Raw genomic sequence first — 21,372 nt, forward strand, 5'->3', positions numbered from 1 at the left:
TGCTCCCTGGAAGAAAGGGGAGAGACATTGACATTGACATTGACATTGACATTGACATTGACATTGACATTGACATTGACATTGACATTCTGGAGTGAGTGCAGTGGAGAGCTTCCGACATAGGTAGGAGCAAACAATGCATGAAGAGAGGCTGAAAGGGTGGAGTTTGTCCACTCTGGAGGAAAAATTAAAATGTGGTTATCTTATTGCTATCTTCAACAAAAAGTGAGTGGTTATACAGTAAAAAGATCCAGGCTCTTCTCAGATGTTCAGAGTGAAAGGATGAGGGACAATGGATACGTGTTGCAGCAACAGAAATCTTGATCAAGTACTAGGGAAAAAAAAATTGGGAGGTCAGACATTAAACAGGGATAAAGAAGGACTAAGGAACCTCCATTCTTGGAGATAATCAAAACTTCACTGGAAAAACGTTACTGGAAAGATAACTTCATCCAACATTTGCCCTGCTTTGCACAGGAAAGTGGACCAAAGAACTGCCTGAGATTCTTCCCAAATCACACATTCTGTGACATCATTTAAATTTTTCAATAAACTGTGTAGCAACAAAAAATGTTGACTCATTTGGGCAACATATCTGCTCTTCCACAGTGTCCTCTTTAGACAAGCCCCTCCATAAAGTGCAGACATGTCATCAGATTCTGAGATGGCCATCTTTGGGGAGGCAGCTCCTTACCTCCGAAAGTCAGAGAAGGAGAGAATTGCGGCCCAGAACAAGCCTTTTGATGCCAAGACATCTGTCTTTGTGGTGCATCCTAAGGAATCCTTTGTGAAAGGGACAATCCAGAGCAAAGAATCAGGGAAGGTCACTGTCAAGACTGAAGCTGGAGAGGTGGGTAAAATGCAAGACTTACAAACAGTGTTAAACTACCATTCTGGGCTCTTAGCTGACATGCAGGTACCTTTCTTTCCTCTGACAGAGTCTGACTGTGAAAGAAGATCAAATCTTCTCCATGAACCCTCCCAAGTATGATAAAATTGAGGACATGGCCATGATGACCCACCTCCATGAACCCGCTGTGCTGTACAACCTCAAAGAGCGTTATGCAGCCTGGATGATCTACGTAAGTACCAGCAGCAGTCTTCCTTTGGGCGGCTAGGAGGAACTGCTCTGCCAGGCTAAGTGGAAGCCAACGTGCTGTCTCCCTTCCTTGCAGACCTACTCGGGTCTCTTCTGCGTCACTGTCAACCCCTACAAGTGGCTGCCGGTGTACAACCCGGAGGTGGTGTTGGCCTACCGAGGCAAGAAGCGCCAGGAGGCCCCTCCACACATCTTCTCCATCTCTGACAATGCCTATCAGTTCATGTTAACTGGTGAGTGGCTCCATCTGTTTCAGAGCGATTGTACTATGAATTTCTCTGAAGGGATACTCTGTCTCAGTAATACGAGGAGACTTTTTCAAAGCTTTCATGATTCTGATGCATAGATACTACTGCAGATTTTACTATCTTTACGCTATTGTTTCTGCTATTTTAAATGAAAGACACCCCTGCATTCAGTGAGGTGTTCTGGCATTTTGCGTGTTTGTTTGAATTTCATGCTAACAGGTGAGTGAGTGGTTGTCTGAGTGATTCCATTAAAAAGACATTTTAGAAGTAATCACAGAGTTTCTCTGATAAATATGCTAATACTTTCTTAACACATCCTTAGAGTTTTATTTCAATCATAGCATTAATCACTGCTAATTTAAACAGGAATTTTTCATGTCAGTATTTCTAAAAAGGAAGTATAGTTCCAGAGATATTTAGTGTGTTACGAAAAACAATAAGCCAATTGGACTAGGTGGAGCAAGGAATATAATTATGTCTGTAATGAAATATTGAAATTGAACAGGGCATGAGATCCATATGTGATGTGAAAATTCTGTCGATCGATGTGAAGTTAATTCATCAAAGGCTTACAGGAAAAATCAATATCACAAATATTCAGATTTGTCTTGATAAAACCATGACATGAAAATATGAAATAGAGTTATGTATTGATGCTAGTTTTGCTTCCACCTTTTCTTTCTTTTCTTTCTCTGTACTGTTTGGTTCAGAACTATTACCCATGCTCAGGATTCCTTTGTCATGGGTTCTTACTATCCCCTTCTCTACTTCTGCTCTAAATAGTGTCTGTGTAGCGGAAAACTAAAACAACAAAACCTGAAAGAATTTACCATATGCAGGAGAAAAAAGACCATAAAGAGTGCAGTAGGGAAGAAATAAATGTCCCTTCAAGGGTTTTCATTGTTCATGGAAAAGCATTACTTTGCAAAGACCTAAATTTTTAAAAACTGTTACTAGTAAGCAAAGGAAAAATCATGCAGATATTTTTCTTGTCATAACTTGCATTTACTGCATTAATTTTCAGTCTTTTTGTGCTCTTCATTTACAAAATCTATTTGTTTCTGCCTCTTTCACAGATCGTGAGAACCAGTCGATCCTGATCACGTATGTACAACCCCTGCTCAGATCCCTGCAGGGCTGTCGGGTGCCAGGGGACCTCCTGCCTGACCACACGCTCTCTGCCTCTCTCTTTGGTTTGACAGCGGAGAATCCGGTGCAGGGAAGACTGTGAACACAAAGCGTGTCATCCAGTACTTTGCAACAATTGCAGCGAGTGGGGAGAAGAAGAAGGAGGAGCAGCAGTCAGGCAAAATGCAGGTAAATTAATAGGTAGTGGCTGGAATCAATGCTTTTCTGTGTTCCTGGCATGATTTTTGGAAAGGATCACCAGCAATAATTATCATCCTGCAGGGAACGCTTGAGGATCAAATCATCAGTGCCAACCCACTGCTGGAGGCCTTTGGAAACGCCAAGACCGTGAGGAACGACAACTCCTCACGCTTTGTAAGTTTTTGATCAGAGAAGCTGACATTTAGAGGTGAACAAGGCTGTCAGAACAGAAGCTGTCACTTCTGAAGTGTCATGGTTGGATGATTTTATTCATTGAGCTAATATTTTCCTCATATTTTTGTCAACTGAAAACTATCTAAATAGACTATCTAATTAACAATGTAACTTTAAAAGTGTAGTACAGCAAACAAATATTTACAAAAGGGGGTCATTTACATATGTATATATATCTATATTATTTAATATTTATAAATATATATATACACATACTCCTGGTATCTTTCATACAGACTGTAGCTACAAATTTCTGTAAATTGATGTAATGCAGAAGGAAGGGAGGGAGGGAGGAAAAGACAGACAGACAGAATGGAAATTGCCTGCATCAGATCAGCAAAAATATGAACCTCTTGTTTTTTAGACACAGAACTGGGCAGGTCTATTAATCTGACTGTTCAGGCCTTGATACAAGTTATTGGGGAAGAGAAAGATGTCTTCAAGACTTCCTATCAGAAACCAAACAATATTTTAATGAAAGAAACAATTCATAAATTTTATTAGATAAGCTGTGAATGTCCTTGAGAAATCACAATACCAACCCACAGTCTCAGCCTAAAGTTCTATGTTGTGGCTGCGTTGTCCCTAACCCCACAACTCAGAAAATAACAAACAGCTGCCTTCTGTTTTTCCACAAGATCCAAAAAACTCATTTAACATTTATACCATCAAAATCCACTTTCACAGCATCCTATCTGACTAAAAAATGAAGCGACTGCATCTTGGCTTTCTCTATATCTATCTGTTTGAATTGAGGCATAAATGACTTAATAAAAGGCTTGCTTAGTGGTTTTCTTGTTCCTGTGCATTCAGGGCTATCCACTAAATAATAATTACTTGGCTCAGATCTTTAATTTAGTATTGCCAGTACAGAGAGTTTCCTGAATTTTTTTTTGTTCTGTTTTGCTTTTTTTAAGAAAAATAAGAAAAAAAATCAGAACAACTTCTAAGTTTAAATCCTGTCCTCTATGGAGAATGTAAGGTTACATACTTATAGTCTTAGTGAAATTTCAAAATGCCTTTTTTCTTTCCCTTCTAAAGGGCAAATTCATTCGAATCCACTTTGGAGCCACAGGCAAACTGGCTTCTGCTGACATTGAAACGTGTAAGAGACCTCCTGCTATGATCACATTCCTTCCTCCCTTTCCACCTCAGGGTACTTTCTCAGCCCTAATTCTGTTCTACAATTCTTGCCAGATCTGCTGGAGAAGTCCAGAGTCACTTTCCAGCTCAAGGCAGAAAGAAGCTACCACATATTTTACCAGATCATGTCCAACAAGAAGCCAGAGCTAATTGGTAGGAAGTATCCTAAATTGCTTGATGGAATCTGAACGTGTTTAACATTTATCTTCATTCCTATGTCCAATTCCTCTTTACAGACATGCTCCTCATTACCACCAACCCATATGACTATCACTTTGTGAGTCAAGGTGAGATCACAGTTCCCAGCATTAATGACCAGGAGGAGCTGATGGCTACAGATGTAAGTGACACAGAGCACATTGGTATGGTGAAAGTTCCATTTAATTGCCCAGAGGTTCATCTGACTGATTCTGTTGCCAGAGTGCCATTGACATCCTGGGCTTCACTGCTGATGAGAAAACAGCCATTTACAAGCTGACAGGAGCTGTCATGCACTACGGGAACTTGAAGTTCAAGCAGAAGCAGCGCGAGGAGCAGGCAGAGCCGGATGGCACAGAAGGTATTAACAAAACCTAGAACTCCCAATAGTAGAAACAATTACATAGCTGGCAGTTGGCATTCAGGTATCTTGCTCCAATTTACTTTCATAAACACACAAATCTCATCTTCCATAATATTCATGCTTCTAAATTTCCCTTCAAGCTATCACAAGATCGCAGTGCTGAAACCTGCAACTACATCTTAGAGGACATGCACTTTCAATGATCACTTCTCTGTCACTTTCTCCCTCTCTCTTTGTGTATAGTGGCTGACAAAGCTGCCTATTTGATGGGTCTGAACTCAGCAGACTTGCTCAAGGCCCTCTGCTACCCCCGAGTCAAGGTTGGGAATGAGTATGTGACCAAAGGTCAAACCGTGCAGCAGGTAACAACCAGCCAGTGACTGGGAAGCTCTGTCTTGATTTACTCTCTTGCTCTGGGTACTATTTTCCTGCCGCCGGATACTTTATTTTAGGTGAACAATGCAGTGGGTGCGCTGGCAAAGGCTGTCTATGAGAAGATGTTCCTGTGGATGGTTGTTCGCATCAACCAACAGCTGGATACGAAGCAGCCCAGACAGTACTTCATTGGTGTGCTGGACATTGCTGGCTTCGAGATCTTTGATGCAAGTACCACAGATATCATAGTAAAATCTTGAAAAGGCAATTAGGGCTCAAGAGAAACTGGAGAACTATGGTGGGGTTTTTTTGAAAACATTCAATTCACTTGCAATTTCAAATCAAGTTTTGTGTTTTCTTGAAAAAAAATATTTTTTATTTTCTAGAAATGCTTTCTTTCCTTGTACATGTCACTGCTTTTTCTCTGGCACAATCCATGAACTTCAATGGATCTGCATGTAATAGCCTTATGTGATACACAAGGAAGAAGCAGCTGCCTTTCACATAATTAGCACAAATGTTGTAGTTTTTCGATAATTTTATCTTAGTATTAAAAAAACCTATTGACAAGTAGCAGACAAATACCAAAGATACACTATCACAGAGAGGAGGAAGAGAAAGGTGTATATAAGTCCCACACAAAATTGTGCCAAGGCTTTGGAAAAAGAGAGCAATATATATCCTTTGTTTCTGAAGAGCCAAAGGGTGATTCCAACAGGAAGAATGCATTGGCTGCCTTTAGTGCAGACAGACAATTTTATAGACATTTGGTGAAGGTACCTGAGTCCAAACCAGTACAGGTATACACTAACAATGTCTAATTTTTTTGTAAGGACAATGGGAAAACTTACATAATACAAGTGAAAAGAGTGATGTAAATTGCACCTTGATAGGGATAAGACTACCAAATCATTTTAGAATTTGATTTAAAAATAAATTATATATGTAAACATCATTCAGGTAGCAAAGAGCAAAAAAACCTCAACTTCTTTAAAAATAGTTAATGGGATGTTTGAACATTAAGAAAATCTTTGTTTTAACGGGACATCCCTGCATGGGATTCTGAGTGCACAGCAGAAAGCTATGCAAGAAGTTCTTCATTTTGAGAATGAGTAAATCTTGTCTTTGCACTGAGCAGTTCAACAGCCTGGAGCAGCTGTGCATCAACTTCACCAATGAGAAACTGCAACAGTTTTTCAACCACCACATGTTCGTGCTGGAGCAGGAGGAGTACAAGAAGGAGGGGATTGAGTGGGAGTTCATTGACTTTGGGATGGACCTGGCTGCCTGCATTGAGCTCATTGAAAAAGTATGTTGATTACATTTAAGATTTTGTTATTTGTTCTTTGTGACAGAATTTTAGGATTTTTCTTCAGCCTTGTTTTTTGCTTGCCCTAATGCTTCACAAACCTACCTATTATTATCCATTTATGTTCCTGGCTGTTTGTATTCAAAAAGTTCATTTTCATTTCAAATATTGTATATATTCAGAAAGAAATTTCTAAGGACCTTTGTGATTAGCTACAGATGAAGTACCTTTAAGTTATCCATTAACTACATCATTATGCATTTTTAAAAAATTAACTGTAATTTTGCTTGTTTGGCAATGGAAGGCTTAATGTGATCACACATAACTTGATGGGAAGGATTCTCTATAGGTGTGTATTCTAGCTTACAAAGATCAAAGATCTCTTTTCAGAAACCCAGACACAATTTTCAGTACTATGAATATAATTTCAATATTAATACTGCGATTTCTATAACACAATTTCTAAGTAAAATCATAGGTATGTATAGAAAAAAAGTACTGGATGAACAGGGGTGAATAAAACCATCATTATGAGCTGACACTGTTTTGTGTAACATCCTCTTGTATAGGAATGAAAAGACAGAAATATCTCATCAAAAATAAGATTTCAGGAAGTAGATGAATGATCTGTTGATCTGTTGATCGAAGGTCAGTTTTAGTAAGACACCTTCATCTGCAAAATTCATCTGCTATGGGAAAGCATTAATACAAAAAATAAAATCTCCTTTTGATTCGTCAGTTTCCAAATTATTTAGAAAATTCTGTGATTATTGTGACACTATCAGTTCTAAAGCGCATTAGTTTCAGACACAAATTCATATTTTGTCTAGAACCACATGTGCAAAACTTAACAAAGATTTGATCCATTTTTGTTCCAAAAAATTAATCCATCTCTCAGTTTCCTGTGCCTTACTGCAGTCTCCTTCTGAAGGCAGATCTGTATTTTATCGCTGTTATTTTTTGCTGCTTCTCCCAGCCCATGGGCATCTTCTCCATCCTGGAAGAGGAGTGCATGTTCCCCAAGGCAACTGACACCTCTTTCAAGAACAAGCTCTATGACCAGCATCTGGGCAAGTCCAACAACTTCCAGAAGCCCAAGCCTGGCAAGGGCAAGGCTGAGGCCCACTTCTCCCTGGTGCACTATGCTGGCACAGTGGACTACAACATCTCTGGCTGGCTTGAAAAGAACAAGGACCCCCTAAACGAAACAGTTATTGGGCTGTATCAGAAATCATCTGTGAAGACACTGGCATTACTTTTTGCCTCTGCTGGTGGAGAGGCAGGTCAGTTCTCTGAAATGTCATCTCTTTTGTGCACAGTGGTTCTGCAAAATTGTGGAATCATGAATGGGCCCCAAAGCCATAAATGTTTCATTATCTTCACTTTATCAGAGGCTAGTGGTGGTGGCAGTGGCAAGAAAGGTGGCAAGAAGAAGGGTTCTTCTTTTCAGACTGTCTCAGCTCTTTTCCGGGTAAGTAAGCACTTTATCTTTTCATCTATGCAAATTAGAATTAAACTGCACTTTCAACTGGCTCAGCCACAGTAAAAAACCAAAAAACTTTCGTTTAGATCCACATTAAAAAAAAACCCAAAACTTACAGAATGAAAGAAAAATGGCATTGTAAAGTCTTGCACTTACTTACACTTAAATTAAACATGAATTTTCTCATAAAACTATGAAGTACCCACTCTCTATCCCTCCTTGGGTTGATGGCAACTTTTTTTCTTATCTTAAAAGGTGATGTTCAGTGTTCAGAATCAGAGGGGTTTGAGCTGTTTTAATTGAGGTATTATCGGCTGATAATTTTCAGGCCAGTGCATCTCCATGGATAGGCCTAAGTTCAAAGAATCTAAGAATTAGTTTTCCCATATTTCATATAAACACACACTAACTCATGGTCCCACAGGAGAACCTAAACAAGCTGATGACCAATCTACGGAGCACTCACCCCCATTTTGTCCGTTGCATCATCCCAAATGAAACAAAAACACCTGGTAAGACGCTCAAGCACAACAAGAACTTCCCGATACAGCCATTCACCTCTACGGGGGAAACTAGTATTCATTTATGCTCTGATTTTCTAGGTGCCATGGAGCATGAGCTGGTGCTACACCAGCTGCGGTGTAACGGCGTGCTGGAAGGCATCAGAATTTGCAGGAAGGGATTCCCCAGCAGAGTCCTCTACGCTGACTTCAAGCAGAGGTAAGAGCTATGAAATGAAGAGATTAGTCAGGTGTCCTCACTGATTGCTGTTCATCAAACAGCTGAAGTTTGCCAGTGTCTCTGAATATGGAAGCACAATACAGCTACACAAGCCAATGCTTACAAGATCAAGGGAGGTGATTCTTCCCCTCTATTCCACTCTTGTGAGACCCCACATGGAGTACTGTATTCAGCTCTGGGGCCCCCAACATAAGAAGGATGTCCATGTCCAGAGCAAGTCCAGAGGAGGACCATGAAGATGATCAGTGGGCTGGAGCACATCTCCTATGAGGACAGGCTGAGAGAGTTGGGGTTGTTCAGCCTGCAGAAGACAAGCCTCCAGAGAGACCTTATAGCAGCCTTCCAGTACCTGAAGGGAGCCTATAAGATAGCTGGAGATGGACTTTTTACAAGGGCACATAGTGACAAGACAAGGGATAATGGCTGTGAACTGAAAGAGGACAGATTTAGATTAGATATAAGGAAGAAATTCTTCACTATGAGGGTGGTGAGGCACTGGAACAGGTTTCTGAGAGAAGTTGTGGATGTCCCCTCCCTGGAATTGTTCAAGACCAGGCTAGAAGGGTCTTTGAGCAACCTAGTCTAGTGGAAGATGTCTCTGCCTAAGGCAAGGGGGTTGGAACCAGATGATCCTTAAGTTCCCTTCCAACCCAACCCATTCTATGATTCTGAGATTCTATGATTCTGTGAAGATTAAAAAATGCACATAGGGATGTGGCTGCAATACGTTATCAGACAAAAATGACAAACTCAGATAAAGGGCTTTTGCCATTGTATCAGCTGCAGGTTGCAGGGGAATATGCTTTCCTCCTATACACATAGTGGCAACGTTCCTCTCTAGCAACAGTTTAAGTGAAAAAGGTATCAAACTGAAATGGCTGGAGATGAGTGTCCTCTTTTCACCTATGACTGATCACCTAAAGATAGTAAAACTTTCCTTAATTTTGTTATCAGATTAGGACTTCATTATAAGTGTATCTCTAAAGAAGGGATGGAATTCCAGCTTCCTCAGCCTAGTTCTGCTGCAAAGACTGCTGTTAATTTCAATAAACCCTATCACCTTGTGACTTGAGATTGCCTTCATTCATATTTCCTCTCATTCCACAGATACAAGGTGCTTAATGCCAGTGCTATCCCAGAGGGACAGTTCATTGATAGCAAGAAGGCTTCTGAGAAGCTTCTGGGGTCAATCGATGTGGACCACACCCAGTACAAATTTGGCCACACCAAGGTACAAACCCTCCTTCACTCACTCTCTGCCTGTCTGTGCTTTGCTCTACCTGACAGTGATGTGTGGCAACATTCCCTTTCTCAAGGTGTTCTTCAAAGCTGGGCTGCTGGGACTCCTGGAGGAGATGAGGGATGAGAAGCTGGCACAGCTCATCACTCGCACACAGGCCAGGTGCAGGGGCTTCCTGATGAGAGTGGAGTACCAGAGAATGGTGGAGAGGAGGTAGACATTCCTCATCTTCAGTTAAAGTCACTGTACATGGGGGAAAGTGTTGGCACTCATCATGCTGAAAATATTCAATGCACATTTTAATTGTGCTTCAGGGAGTCCATCTTCTGCATCCAGTACAATGTTCGTGCATTCATGAATGTGAAGCACTGGCCCTGGATGAAGCTGTTCTTCAAGATCAAGCCCTTGCTGAAGAGTGCAGAATCCGAGAAGGAGATGGCCAACATGAAGGAAGAGTTTGAGAAAACCAAGGAAGAACTTGCAAAGTCTGAGGCAAAGAGGAAGGAGCTGGAGGAGAAAATGGTTTCTTTGCTGCAGGAGAAAAATGATCTGCAGCTCCAAGTGCAGGCTGTGAGTACCGCTGTTTATTTCCCACTCAGAAAAGTAGTCTACATTCCGACTGCTCTTTTGCAAGCAGAAGGTCAGAGTATAGATGACCAGATGTCAGATATTTCTTGAATTATGCATCATACTGACTGTGAAGCTGAAGAAACTAGCGTCTCACAGTAGCATGGCGAGCCCTCTGAGAGCCAGCGCAAAGAGGCAGGGAGCTCCAGGTGGGAGTCAGTGCTCTTGCTTTCTAAGGAAGAAGCCATCTATGGCTAGCCAAGATGAAATACTCGGGACAGGGTTGTACCTGAACCCCCAGCTCTGTCTGAGCAGGTGAGTCCTGCAGGCAGTAGCTCGCTCTCACCAGGATTAATTCATTTGGGACAGTAAATGCAACCTAGAATTCAAATTGATGCTTGCCAATTCAGCCACTTAATAACTAATGGATAATTGTTCATTCAGGAAGTGGGAAATAGGGCTTGAAATTTCTCCTCAGTCTAAAAAGAGATTAATCCAGAGCTCCTGATTCTGAAGAGAAGTCGCCTCTTCCAGGGTTGTTCTATGGTGTTTTAATGTGGTCAAGAGTGCCCAGTATTCCCTGGGCAGATGAAAAGGAACAGGTAGATACACCCTGACACAGGCAGATGTCGAACCTCCCTGGTGAAATGGCTGAGTCCTGCCCATCCTGCTTTAATCCACAACCCTTAAATGCAAAAGTGTGTACCAAATTTGGAGAGCATATCTATGTATAATAGTATTAAAGCACCATCTCTGGGTAGGCACTTCACACCTCTGTATTATTTAGACGTAATTTAGTACAACAATTTAGAATAACAAAGCAGATGAGTATCAAGCAAAACCTTGCATTTCCGAGTACTGTAGTGCTTTGCGTCTGCAACCTGGATTTTCATCATATGCCATGTGGTAGATTTGTTATTAACAATATCCCATGAACCTTGTAGGCACGCCAAATTTAGAACAATAAATTATTAATTAAAAATATACTCCAACAGTATTTGATATCCATAGCCCGTCTTACAAAGCAATTCTAAATTACTCATTAAATTATTGAAAGCACTGAAATTACCAAATACGTTATTCACGTTTCCCCTACTTCTATAGTGATTTGAGTCTTCAGTTAGAAAATGGGAAAGCTAGGGTTTTTTTCCTCAGTGTACAACAGAAAAATAGACACAGATTTTGATCTTCTGACCTATACAGCTATCTGCCAATTAAACTCACTTAGGACAAAGCCATTCAAATGAAATACCAAAGACCGAAGTAATAGAAAGCCAGCTGAAATCAGCATTGAAAACTCCAGACAAACAGGCTGGAAATATGACAAGTATGCACGTTTTTTAACAGGCAATACCTCTATAGTATGTGTATTCATTTTAATGAATGTAGAAGAGTGATATTCTTTTTTATTGAAGGAAAAAGCCTGCAAGTCCATTCCATTGAAAAATTAGTAACGGATATGGTCACTTTTTTGTGATGCCTGTAAGTGCATGAGGCGTTCTCACAGCTACAAATTCTGAGAGATATTTTTGAAAGAGCCAAAAAAAATGAAGTCGTTGCAAGCTGAGAACTTCCATAATTATTTCCCAGACAGAAAAACTGACAACATTGTCCAGCTGTTTGAGTGGAAGGACTATTTCAGACATGGCTCTTACATATGTCAATCTAGTAAGAGAAAAGACAAAGAAGAGAAGCTTCCAAATACTATAAACAAAGAAAATCTGTGTCGCCCCACCAGGAAGCAGATAGCTTGGCTGATGCTGAGGAAAGATGTGACCAGCTCATCAAAACCAAAATCCAGCTGGAAGCCAAAATTAAGGAGGTGACCGAAAGGGCTGAGGATGAGGAGGAAATTAATGCTGAGCTGACAGCCAAGAAGAGGAAACTGGAGGACGAATGTTCGGAGCTGAAGAAAGATATTGATGACCTTGAGTTAACGCTGGCCAAGGTTGAGAAAGAAAAACATGCCACCGAAAACAAGGTAATGAGGCAGAACCTGCCAGTCACAGTCCAGAAAAGAGCACTGCGCTGTTCGAGGACTTGTGTATCTACTTCCTTTGTTTACACTTGCTGCCTTCTTCTCAAAGGTGAAAAACCTCACAGAGGAGATGGCAGCCCTGGACGAGACCATTGCCAAGCTGACAAAAGAGAAGAAAGCCCTCCAAGAGGCCCATCAGCAGACACTGGACGACCTGCAGGCAGAAGAGGACAAAGTCAATACGCTGACCAAAGCCAAGACCAAGCTGGAGCAGCAAGTGGATGATGTAAGCATACAGGCAGAGAGCAAGAATAAGTCCAGGTATGGAGTTCAACCTGGCTGGCAGAGCACTGATGGTCTTGTTCTTTGTAGCTGGAAGGGTCCCTGGAGCAAGAGAAGAAACTGCGCATGGACCTTGAGAGAGCTAAGAGGAAACTCGAAGGAGACCTGAAGCTGGCCCATGACAGCATAATGGATCTGGAAAATGATAAGCAGCAGCTGGATGAGAAACTGAAGAAGTAAGTGCGGCTGTGGGGCACCTGAGTGCTGGGCTGGTGCCCTTGTCTTCTTCCTTTGAGCTCTAACACGGTTTGCTTTGCCCAAAGGAAAGACTTTGAAATCAGCCAGATCCAGAGCAAAATCGAGGATGAGCAAGCCCTGGGCATGCAATTACAGAAGAAGATCAAGGAGCTGCAGGCAAGTCTCTGGTCCTTCCCCTCTTTCACCCAGTCTCAGGTCAGGAAGGAGGAGGGCACGGGTGTGAAGGGTCCCTAATGTTCCCCAGGCTCGCATTGAGGAACTGGAGGAGGAAATTGAGGCAGAGCGAACTTCTCGGGCAAAAGCAGAGAAGCATCGGGCTGACCTCTCGAGGGAGCTAGAGGAGATCAGCGAGCGCCTGGAAGAAGCAGGAGGGGCTACCGCAGCTCAGATTGATATGAACAAGAAGCGTGAGGCAGAGTTTCAGAAGATGCGCCGTGACCTCGAAGAGGCCACGCTGCAGCACGAAGCCACGGCTGCCGCCCTGCGGAAGAAGCATGCGGATAGCACAGCTGAGCTTGGGGAGCAGATCGACAACCTGCAACGAGTGAAGCAGAAGCTGGAGAAGGAGAAGAGTGAGCTGAAGATGGAGATTGATGACTTGGCCAGTAACATGGAGTCTGTCTCCAAAGCCAAGGTACACAAATACCTTATAGGCTCATTGAACCAGTGGAATACAATACAACTTCTTGCACCTGCTAGTATTGAGTGTGAATGGTTAATCCCTCCCTTCCCTATGTTGCCACACAGGCAAGTCTGGAGAAGACATGTCGCACACTGGAAGATCAGCTAAGTGAGATTAAGACAAAAGAAGAAGAGCATCAGCGCATGATCAATGACCTCAATGCTCAAAGAGCTCGTCTGCAGACAGAATCAGGTAATACATACACACCTCTGATGTGCAAATGAATAAAGTCAGAGAGTTTTTGCAGAGATGACCCTTCTGGGCACATGGTCTGTCCAACAGCCTTTGTCTGCCCTGTAATGAGACATGCATGAAATGTGATCCTAAGCTTCTGCACGGTCTGCTAACTATCCGGTTTTACAGCCGCAAATGTCCGCAATACTGTCATCAATGGCAATAAAAGGCTTGTATCTCTGCAAACTTCCCCAGGTGAATATTCACGCCAGGTGGAAGAGAAGGATGCTCTGATTTCTCAGCTGTCAAGAGGCAAGCAGGCATTTACCCAACAGATTGAGGAACTCAAGAGGCACCTAGAGGAAGAGATAAAGGTGAGAAGGCTTTCCATAGTCTGTCTTATCCATTAGATTCCTCCTTTCTAAGAGGTGCTTCAGACATTTATGAAAGTACAGAACTATCATGATGAGACAGGAAAAAAAACACTTAGGTAATTCAGTCCAAGTCTTCTCATGTCAGCTAATCCCCGTAGTTTATCCATTATTTCTTTTATCAGTCACAGCTTCTTTCCCCATTCAACGTATTGTTGTCATTTTGCATATAAGAATATCCAGTGTCCAATAACATTTCAGTCAGGAGCTTCCCCATGATATTTCCATTCATTGTTCCAATACTCTTTTTCTGCAGGCCAAGAGTGCCCTGGCCCACGCCTTGCAGTCTGCTCGCCACGACTGTGACTTGCTCCGGGAACAATATGATGAGGAGCAAGAAGCCAAGGGGGAGCTGCAGCGTGCCCTGTCCAAGGCCAACAGCGAAGTGGCCCAGTGGAGAACCAAATATGAGACGGATGCTATTCAGCGCACAGAGGAGCTGGAGGAGGCCAAGTATGTGGGGAATGTGGGGAAGGCTGGCAGAGACTAAGAATGGAAATTGGAGGAGGCCAGTGTGATATTGTCAGGAAGAAGCCAATGTTCTGCTTTGGGGTGGGGTGGCAGGAGGATAGCAAATGCATCCTACAATGCATGTGGGTTGGACAAAAAAAAGCAGGCAAATGTGTAGGAGGCAGAGAATGGCAGACAGAAACAATGTAGTATGTAGACAAATAGAAGAGGAATGTGGACTACAGACTCTGAAGTGGCTAAGCATGCTGTTGAGAAAAGCACCACAGTACAAATTTCTCATTACTTCCTAACTGTGAGCTGTGCTTACCACCTCCCAGGAAGAAGCTGGCACAGCGCCTGCAGGATGCAGAGGAACACGTTGAAGCCGTCAATGCCAAATGTGCCTCCCTGGAAAAGACAAAGCAGAGGCTGCAGAACGAAGTGGAGGACCTGATGATTGACGTGGAGCGATCGAATGCTGCCTGCGCAGCTCTGGATAAGAAGCAGAAGAACTTTGACAAGGTCTTTTGGACTCCAGACCTGGCGCTCCTGGGCAGGGCATCCCCTCCTCATTGCCATAGCCATACTCACGCCTTGTTTCTCTTCAGATCCTGGCAGAATGGAAGCAGAAGTATGAGGAAACGCAGGCTGAGCTGGAAGCCTCCCAGAAGGAGGCTCGCTCTCTCAGCACGGAGCTGTTTAAGATGAAGAATGCCTATGAGGAGTCCTTGGACCACCTGGAAACGCTGAAGCGTGAGAACAAGAACTTGCAGCGTAAGTCCCTGGGCCTCTGCTCCTGGCAGGGCTTTCTCACTCTGCACCACTACCCACCGCTCCACATGGGTCTGTGCCTGCAGGTCTGCAAAGCTGCCTGTCCCCTTGGTGTGGCAGGGCCCTTCCCATTCTGCTCTGTGCCTGACCATGCCCTTGGTCTTTGTTCCCACAGAGGAGATTTCTGACCTCACGGAGCAGATTGCTGAGGGAGGAAAGGCGATTCATGAGCTGGAGAAAGTCAAGAAGCAGATTGAGCAGGAGAAATCTGAACTCCAAGCCTCCCTGGAGGAAGCTGAGGTACATGCCCATAATCATTGTTTTCCAGAGAAGGGTACTGAGGAACAGTGTGAGAGAGAAAAGTTGGGACTGTCAAGGAAAGTCAAGGCCTCAGTTTCCACATCATTCAGAGCAAAATAGTCCCATTTTTCTGTGTTGAAGGTAGTTTGGGAGAGAAGAGCTGTAGGAAAAAATCCTTTTATTGACATGGTGTTTCTCTCTTATTCAGGCCTCCCTGGAACACGAAGAGGGCAAGATCCTGCGCCTCCAGCTTGAGCTCAACCAGGTGAAGTCTGAGATTGACAGGAAGATAGCAGAGAAAGATGAGGAGATTGACCAGATGAAGAGAAACCACCTCAGAATTGTGGAGTCCATGCAGAGCACCCTGGATGCTGAGATCAGGAGCAGGAATGAAGCCCTGCGGCTGAAGAAGAAGATGGAGGGAGACCTGAATGAAATGGAGATCCAGCTGAGCCATGCCAACCGCGTGGCTGCAGAGGCACAAAAGAACCTGAGGAACACACAGGCAGTGCTCAAGGTGCGTTCAGCAAAGCTACAGAAAGAGAAATGACATCCGTGACATTTTTGGCACCCAAGCGCACACTGTCACCTTGCAACTTCTCTTGCCTCTTTTACAGGATACCCAGCTACACTTGGACGATGCTCTCAGGGCACAGGAGGACCTGAAGGAGCAGGTGGCCATGGTGGAGCGCAGAGCGAACCTGCTGCAGGCTGAAGTTGAAGAACTAAGGGCAGCCCTGGAGCAGACGGAGCGGTCGAGGAAAGTGGCTGAGCAGGAGCTTCTGGATGCAAGTGAGCGTGTGCAACTACTCCATACCCAGGTAAGTTCTATGGTTCAATAGACATAATATCTACTGTTCTTAGAGAACTGAAATGATTATTAAGTTTACTTTCCTTTTTTAACAGCCATATGTCACTGAGTCTTCAGCAGCCTACCATTACCATTAATCAGCAGTGTATATTCTTCATATAAAACATCAATAAAACCTTAAACAAAAATAGGAAATTTCTTTTCTCTAAATATAGTATAAAGCAGCTGGGAAAACACTGTGTTTTTTCTTCAACAGAACACCAGCTTGATCAACATCAAGAAGAAGCTGGAAACAGACATTGCCCAAATTCAGGGCGAAATGGAGGATACAATCCAGGAAGCCCGCAATGCTGAAGAGAAGGCCAAGAAGGCCATCACAGATGTGAGTTGGAAGCTCCTTTCACTGCTGATGGTGGGTGTATTCTTCCCCAAAATGTCTCCAGCCCCAAAATGGCTTTGACCCTTTGCTCTCATCAGGCAGCCATGATGGCCGAAGAGCTGAAGAAGGAGCAGGACACCAGTGCCCACCTGGAGAGGATGAAGAAGAACCTGGACCAGACGGTGAAGGACCTGCAGCACCGTCTGGATGAGGCTGAGCAGTTGGCACTGAAAGGAGGCAAGAAGCAAATCCAGAAGCTGGAAGCCAGAGTGCGTAGGGCTGCTACTTGTGCATGAGTGAGCCATGTCCCTTGGAGAGATACCAGGGAAGCTCCAAAGATGGGCTTCTCATTGCAGGTGCGGGAGCTGGAAGGGGAGGTTGATGCTGAGCAGAAGCGCAGCGCTGAAGCCGTGAAGGGTGTGCGCAAGTACGAGAGGAGGGTGAAGGAGCTGACCTACCAGGTAAGGCAGGAGGCCTCTGCGGGCTGACACACCCTCATCCCAGGAAGCCAAAGCTTTTCAGATGAACTCCAAGCAAAAATGTTATTTCGTGGTGTGGAGAAACCACAGAATTCACTCTCTTTCCTGTTTGCCAACTATTCCAGTCTGAGGAAGACCGGAAGAATATTCTCAGGCTCCAGGATCTGGTGGACAAGCTGCAAATGAAGGTGAAATCCTACAAGAGACAAGCTGAGGAGGCTGTAAGTATTGCTTGGAGAATAGCCAAGTGTTGCTTTCTGTGAGTGTCACACAGGTGCTGAGGAGCTGAATATCAGATATTTGGAAAATGCTGGTGATCAACAGTCCTGGGTTTTAGGGTCTTTGTCATCCAGATAAAACCCCCTGATACCTGAGCACCAAACAAGTAGAAGAATAAGTACACAAATGACAAATCCAAGTGATAAAATAGCTCCTCAAGCATGACACAGTACTGGTGAAGCTTGTCACAGGGTGGTCCTGAATAAGGGAGGATGAGGAGGTCTGTGTGAGGCTTATGTGTAAGCAGTGGTGGGTGGGGGATGGAGGTTTGTGCCTTCCCCCAGGGAAGAGCCACAGCCCTGCAAGGCCGAGGCGCGGGAGGAGTGAAACCCCTGCCCTGGGCTCCTCACCACCGACTCCCTCTCCCTGCACAGGAGGAGCTGTCCAATGTCAACCTCTCCAAGTTCCGCAAGATCCAGCATGAGCTGGAGGAAGCCGAGGAGCGGGCTGACATTGCAGAGTCGCAGGTCAACAAGCTCCGAGTCAAAAGCCGGGAGTTTCACAGCAAGAAGATAGGAGAGGAAGAGTGAGGATGTCATGAGGCAGCAAAGTGACCTGAGAGCTGCACAAAATGTGAACCTCTCAGTCGCTTTCTTCTGCAATGAGTCTTTGTAACCATGTCGATGTCTAGAGAATAAAGACCATAGCTTCCTTTGCATACACAGTATAAGCAGTGCTTTTGGTTGTTACAATTCATTTCTGCAGTTACATAAGTTTGGGGCATTTCCAAATGAAAAATTTTATTTCACACTAACCCTTGGATAGCAGTAGATCTTTACTTATCCTATGTCCAGTATTTCTCCACTGTGTCCTATTACATTACTGGGTAGGGAATAATACTAATTTTATTCCCATACTGGCAAGAGGAAAGGATCAATCAGGGCAAAGGCAGGATGAGTACCTTGTCTGTCCTGGCACAGCCAAAATCTTTCTGTGTTGGGGAGTCCTCTTTCTAAATGGGTGCAGTAAACAGAGGCTCTCTTTTCTGGTCCCATTCTCACTTTGGCAAGTTGGAGTTAGAGTCAAGTTGCCCTATTAAAAAAATCTGGAGCCCCAAAGGCATCTGGATGGTGCTGGGTCCTCATGGTAGAATGAGTCCATGCAAGGACTGAGGTGCTGCCTCCTTTGAACAAGGCAGGTGAAGGCCACGAACTCTAGAAAGTGGCTTTTTATTGAGCAAAATTAAAGATCAGGCAGAGCTTTTTTATGGGAGAAGTTATTAACAATCAGCTCTAAAGGAAAGCAAATACTGTATTTGGATAAGAAGACATTGCAGTTCCTTACTTTCTGTGTTAGACACAATAGCCAATATTAAGACAGAATGTTCCTGTTGTAAATGAAACGGAGATTGATGAACAGATGAGTAGAAGTAAGTGTGAACAAGAGGACTCACTATGGGGTAAACCTCAACCAATGTAACATGTAGAGCCACCAGAACAAGCCAGGAACTGCTGCAGTACTGTAGAGTGTTTACTGGTACTGAAATGTTAATATAAGAATATAGTAAGCTTTTGTGCCAAGGAATAATGTGGAGTTATGTATAAATACAAAAAGCTAAAGGAACTAGTTTTGATAATTTAAGATAAGACTTGAAGTGGGAATAATTCTGGGAACATTACAGCTTTAAAGAAATCACAAAATCCAGCCCTTTATGGAGGAAAATAACATAGATGATAATGCCAAACCGTATCCTACCTGTCTGACTCTTGCAGCAGTGGATGAGTTGGAATGTAGATACTAACTGCATCGTGGCTGGACACAGAAGAAACAAGTCACCCACACAAAATGTGCTGTCCTGAAGTTTTAATCAAATCACAGCCTGTTTCTTGCAAGGCAAGAAGCAGTATTTAAAATACGGAACAGCTGTTCTGGCAGCACTGGACCCTGGTGCATTGTGTAGCTGCTCAGGGCAGATTCTACAAGCAGATGTCAAGAATGGTAAAGGACACTTGTCTCCCTCTCACTACAGGGACACTTAGGGGTCCCTCAAGGTTCCTGGCTAGCTCTACACCGCTACATTTCCAGGGAGGACTTCAAGAAGTTGTGAAGTTGCTGGGGAAGGGAGCTGGAGTTGTTGGAGGGGAGGTGGGGAGGAGGCAGCAGGAAGGAAGCCTTTTGCACTGACCAGAGTGGTCAGTGTGTTTGCAGCAACAGCATTCAGGATTAGCATTCAGTACTCCTTCTCCCAAGCATGCTGAGGTTTACAGCCAGGGAATCCTCCCATGTTATAACTAAATATGGAAGTCCTTTGCTAGGCAGCAGCTAAATATAATTAAGGAAAAGATGACACCCTGTGTTGACTCTTGTGTAAGTGATGCTCTTGAGAAACAGCATCTTTATGCGTGAAGCTGTGAAATCTGCATCAATGCCAGCGATAGCTGGGCCCCAAAGAAGGGAAACCACTCCTCTCCTCTCTCCCTTCCCACAGCATGCTCCCAAGAAATAGCTGGGATTCTTTCTTTCCAGATAAAACCTTTGTTTCCACACCTTGAAAGGAAGCAAAAGGATTTTCTTTGTACTAAAGCATGTATTTCTTTAAACAAACAAACAAACAAACACATGATACCAAACGCAAAAGCTTAATTCCAAAGTCAGCGTATTGCAACTGTGGCTCAGTAAAAGCAGGGAGAAGTATTTCTAGCTCCATGGGTACCTTTTTAAACCTGCTGACTGACTAGCAAATACCACAACAACTTTGGGGACCATATTGTGATGCCTCAAATCCCTGTTCCCCTTGGACAATATCACGATGACCACCCAAAATGAGCAACCTGGCCTGACTGTGGAAGAATCATGACGCACTTGAAAATGTTAGGGCTCTTCTCTCACCTGTAAGAAATTATGGCTTGAGGATTTGTTCCTAAATGCCCAGCTGATGAAAGGTAATGTTGCAGGTTCCTTAAATGACAACATCTTGGTCCAATTATCTACTCCAAATCGCATGTGTGGGAAGTGGAGCAAGTCCCACACATTGCACTGGGCTGACCTGGCCTTGCCACTAGCCATCCCAGAAAGCATGATCAGAGACTCCTTGGAATCAGAGTGGAATATTAATGGGAGGGGTAAGAAAAACTAATTTCTCCTCACTTTGTGATTTGCTGCCTTAGATGGAGGACAGGAGTCATTTTGCATTGACACACTATTTCTGGAGTCAGACTGCTTGTGACCTGACAAGTGCTGATGCAAAGGTAACTGATCTTGGGAAAAACATGGGTCCATAATAGGCATAAAGGAACATCTCTAAGAGAAGGTTTAAAATAGATGCATCTGATGAGCTCCACTAGAGTTGCTGCTGCATGCGGACTATGGAGTTCTCTGACTTAAACAGCTTGGGCATGAAAGAGTGTGGTGTGTCTCCTAAGCACAAAAGCATCAGCCTTATAAGAGGCACGAAGACATGGAGAAAGGATTTATGACCTGCAGAAAGAATTTCCTGACGGAGACTTCTTGCTAACAATGCCAGATTCAGCTTTCCAGTTCTCTAAAGTACTTACTGGCTATGCGCTCAGGCCACAGAAACATTGCCTTGACCAAAAAGTGCATTCCTCCCAGTGACAGAAAAGGAGAGGGATAGAGCGTGAAAGAGAGAAAGCAAGAGAGAAGGAGAGGAGGGAGAGGTGGAGAAGGGCACGGGGGTGAGAGAGATTGAGTGAAGAAATGGAGAAAGAGCAAAAAGTGAGAAAGGGAGTGGAAGGCAGGAAGGAAGAGAACAATCAAATTAACGTCATCTTGCTGTTAGTACCTGACCTTGGACTTCAACTCTGCTGC

The 21,372-nt window shown here is 43.6% G+C and overlaps 1 protein-coding gene across 7 annotated transcripts; it reads left to right on the top strand.

Moving 5' to 3' along the window:
• Positions 1-646: 646 nt before the first annotated feature.
• On the top strand, positions 647-18,134 carry LOC309597260 (myosin heavy chain, skeletal muscle, adult-like; the record flags this gene model as incomplete). 7 transcript variants are annotated; one of them, XM_082326506.1, is made up of 38 exons in its annotated part: positions 647-850; positions 939-1,082; positions 1,176-1,332; positions 2,424-2,451; positions 2,550-2,664; positions 2,758-2,850; positions 3,952-4,015; positions 4,108-4,206; positions 4,290-4,393; positions 4,474-4,612; positions 4,859-4,977; positions 5,068-5,217; positions 6,129-6,299; positions 7,276-7,610; positions 7,698-7,770; positions 8,207-8,294; positions 8,385-8,502; positions 9,631-9,754; positions 9,840-9,976; positions 10,078-10,333; positions 12,069-12,311; positions 12,418-12,594; positions 12,681-12,826; positions 12,914-13,004; positions 13,093-13,482; positions 13,596-13,722; positions 13,960-14,078; positions 14,392-14,588; positions 14,924-15,107; positions 15,194-15,359; positions 15,532-15,656; positions 15,865-16,173; positions 16,274-16,477; positions 16,724-16,849; positions 16,945-17,115; positions 17,203-17,307; positions 17,451-17,546; positions 17,979-18,134. In XM_082326506.1, the coding sequence occupies 38 exons, from the start codon at positions 647-649 to the stop codon at positions 18,132-18,134; spliced, it is 5,850 nt and encodes a 1,949-aa protein (XP_082182632.1). The 7 variants fall into 7 exon arrangements, with proteins under 7 accessions (XP_082182632.1, XP_082182633.1, XP_082182635.1 ...); XM_082326507.1 differs by having other exon boundaries at positions 7,710-7,770; XM_082326509.1 differs by having other exon boundaries at positions 7,276-7,586.
• Between the last annotated feature and the right edge of the window lie 3,238 nt (positions 18,135-21,372).

The sequence above is a fragment of the Platalea leucorodia genome, assembly GCF_965183815.1.
Source record: "Platalea leucorodia genome assembly, chromosome: 14".
Classification (NCBI taxonomy): domain Eukaryota; kingdom Metazoa; phylum Chordata; class Aves; order Pelecaniformes; family Threskiornithidae; genus Platalea; species Platalea leucorodia.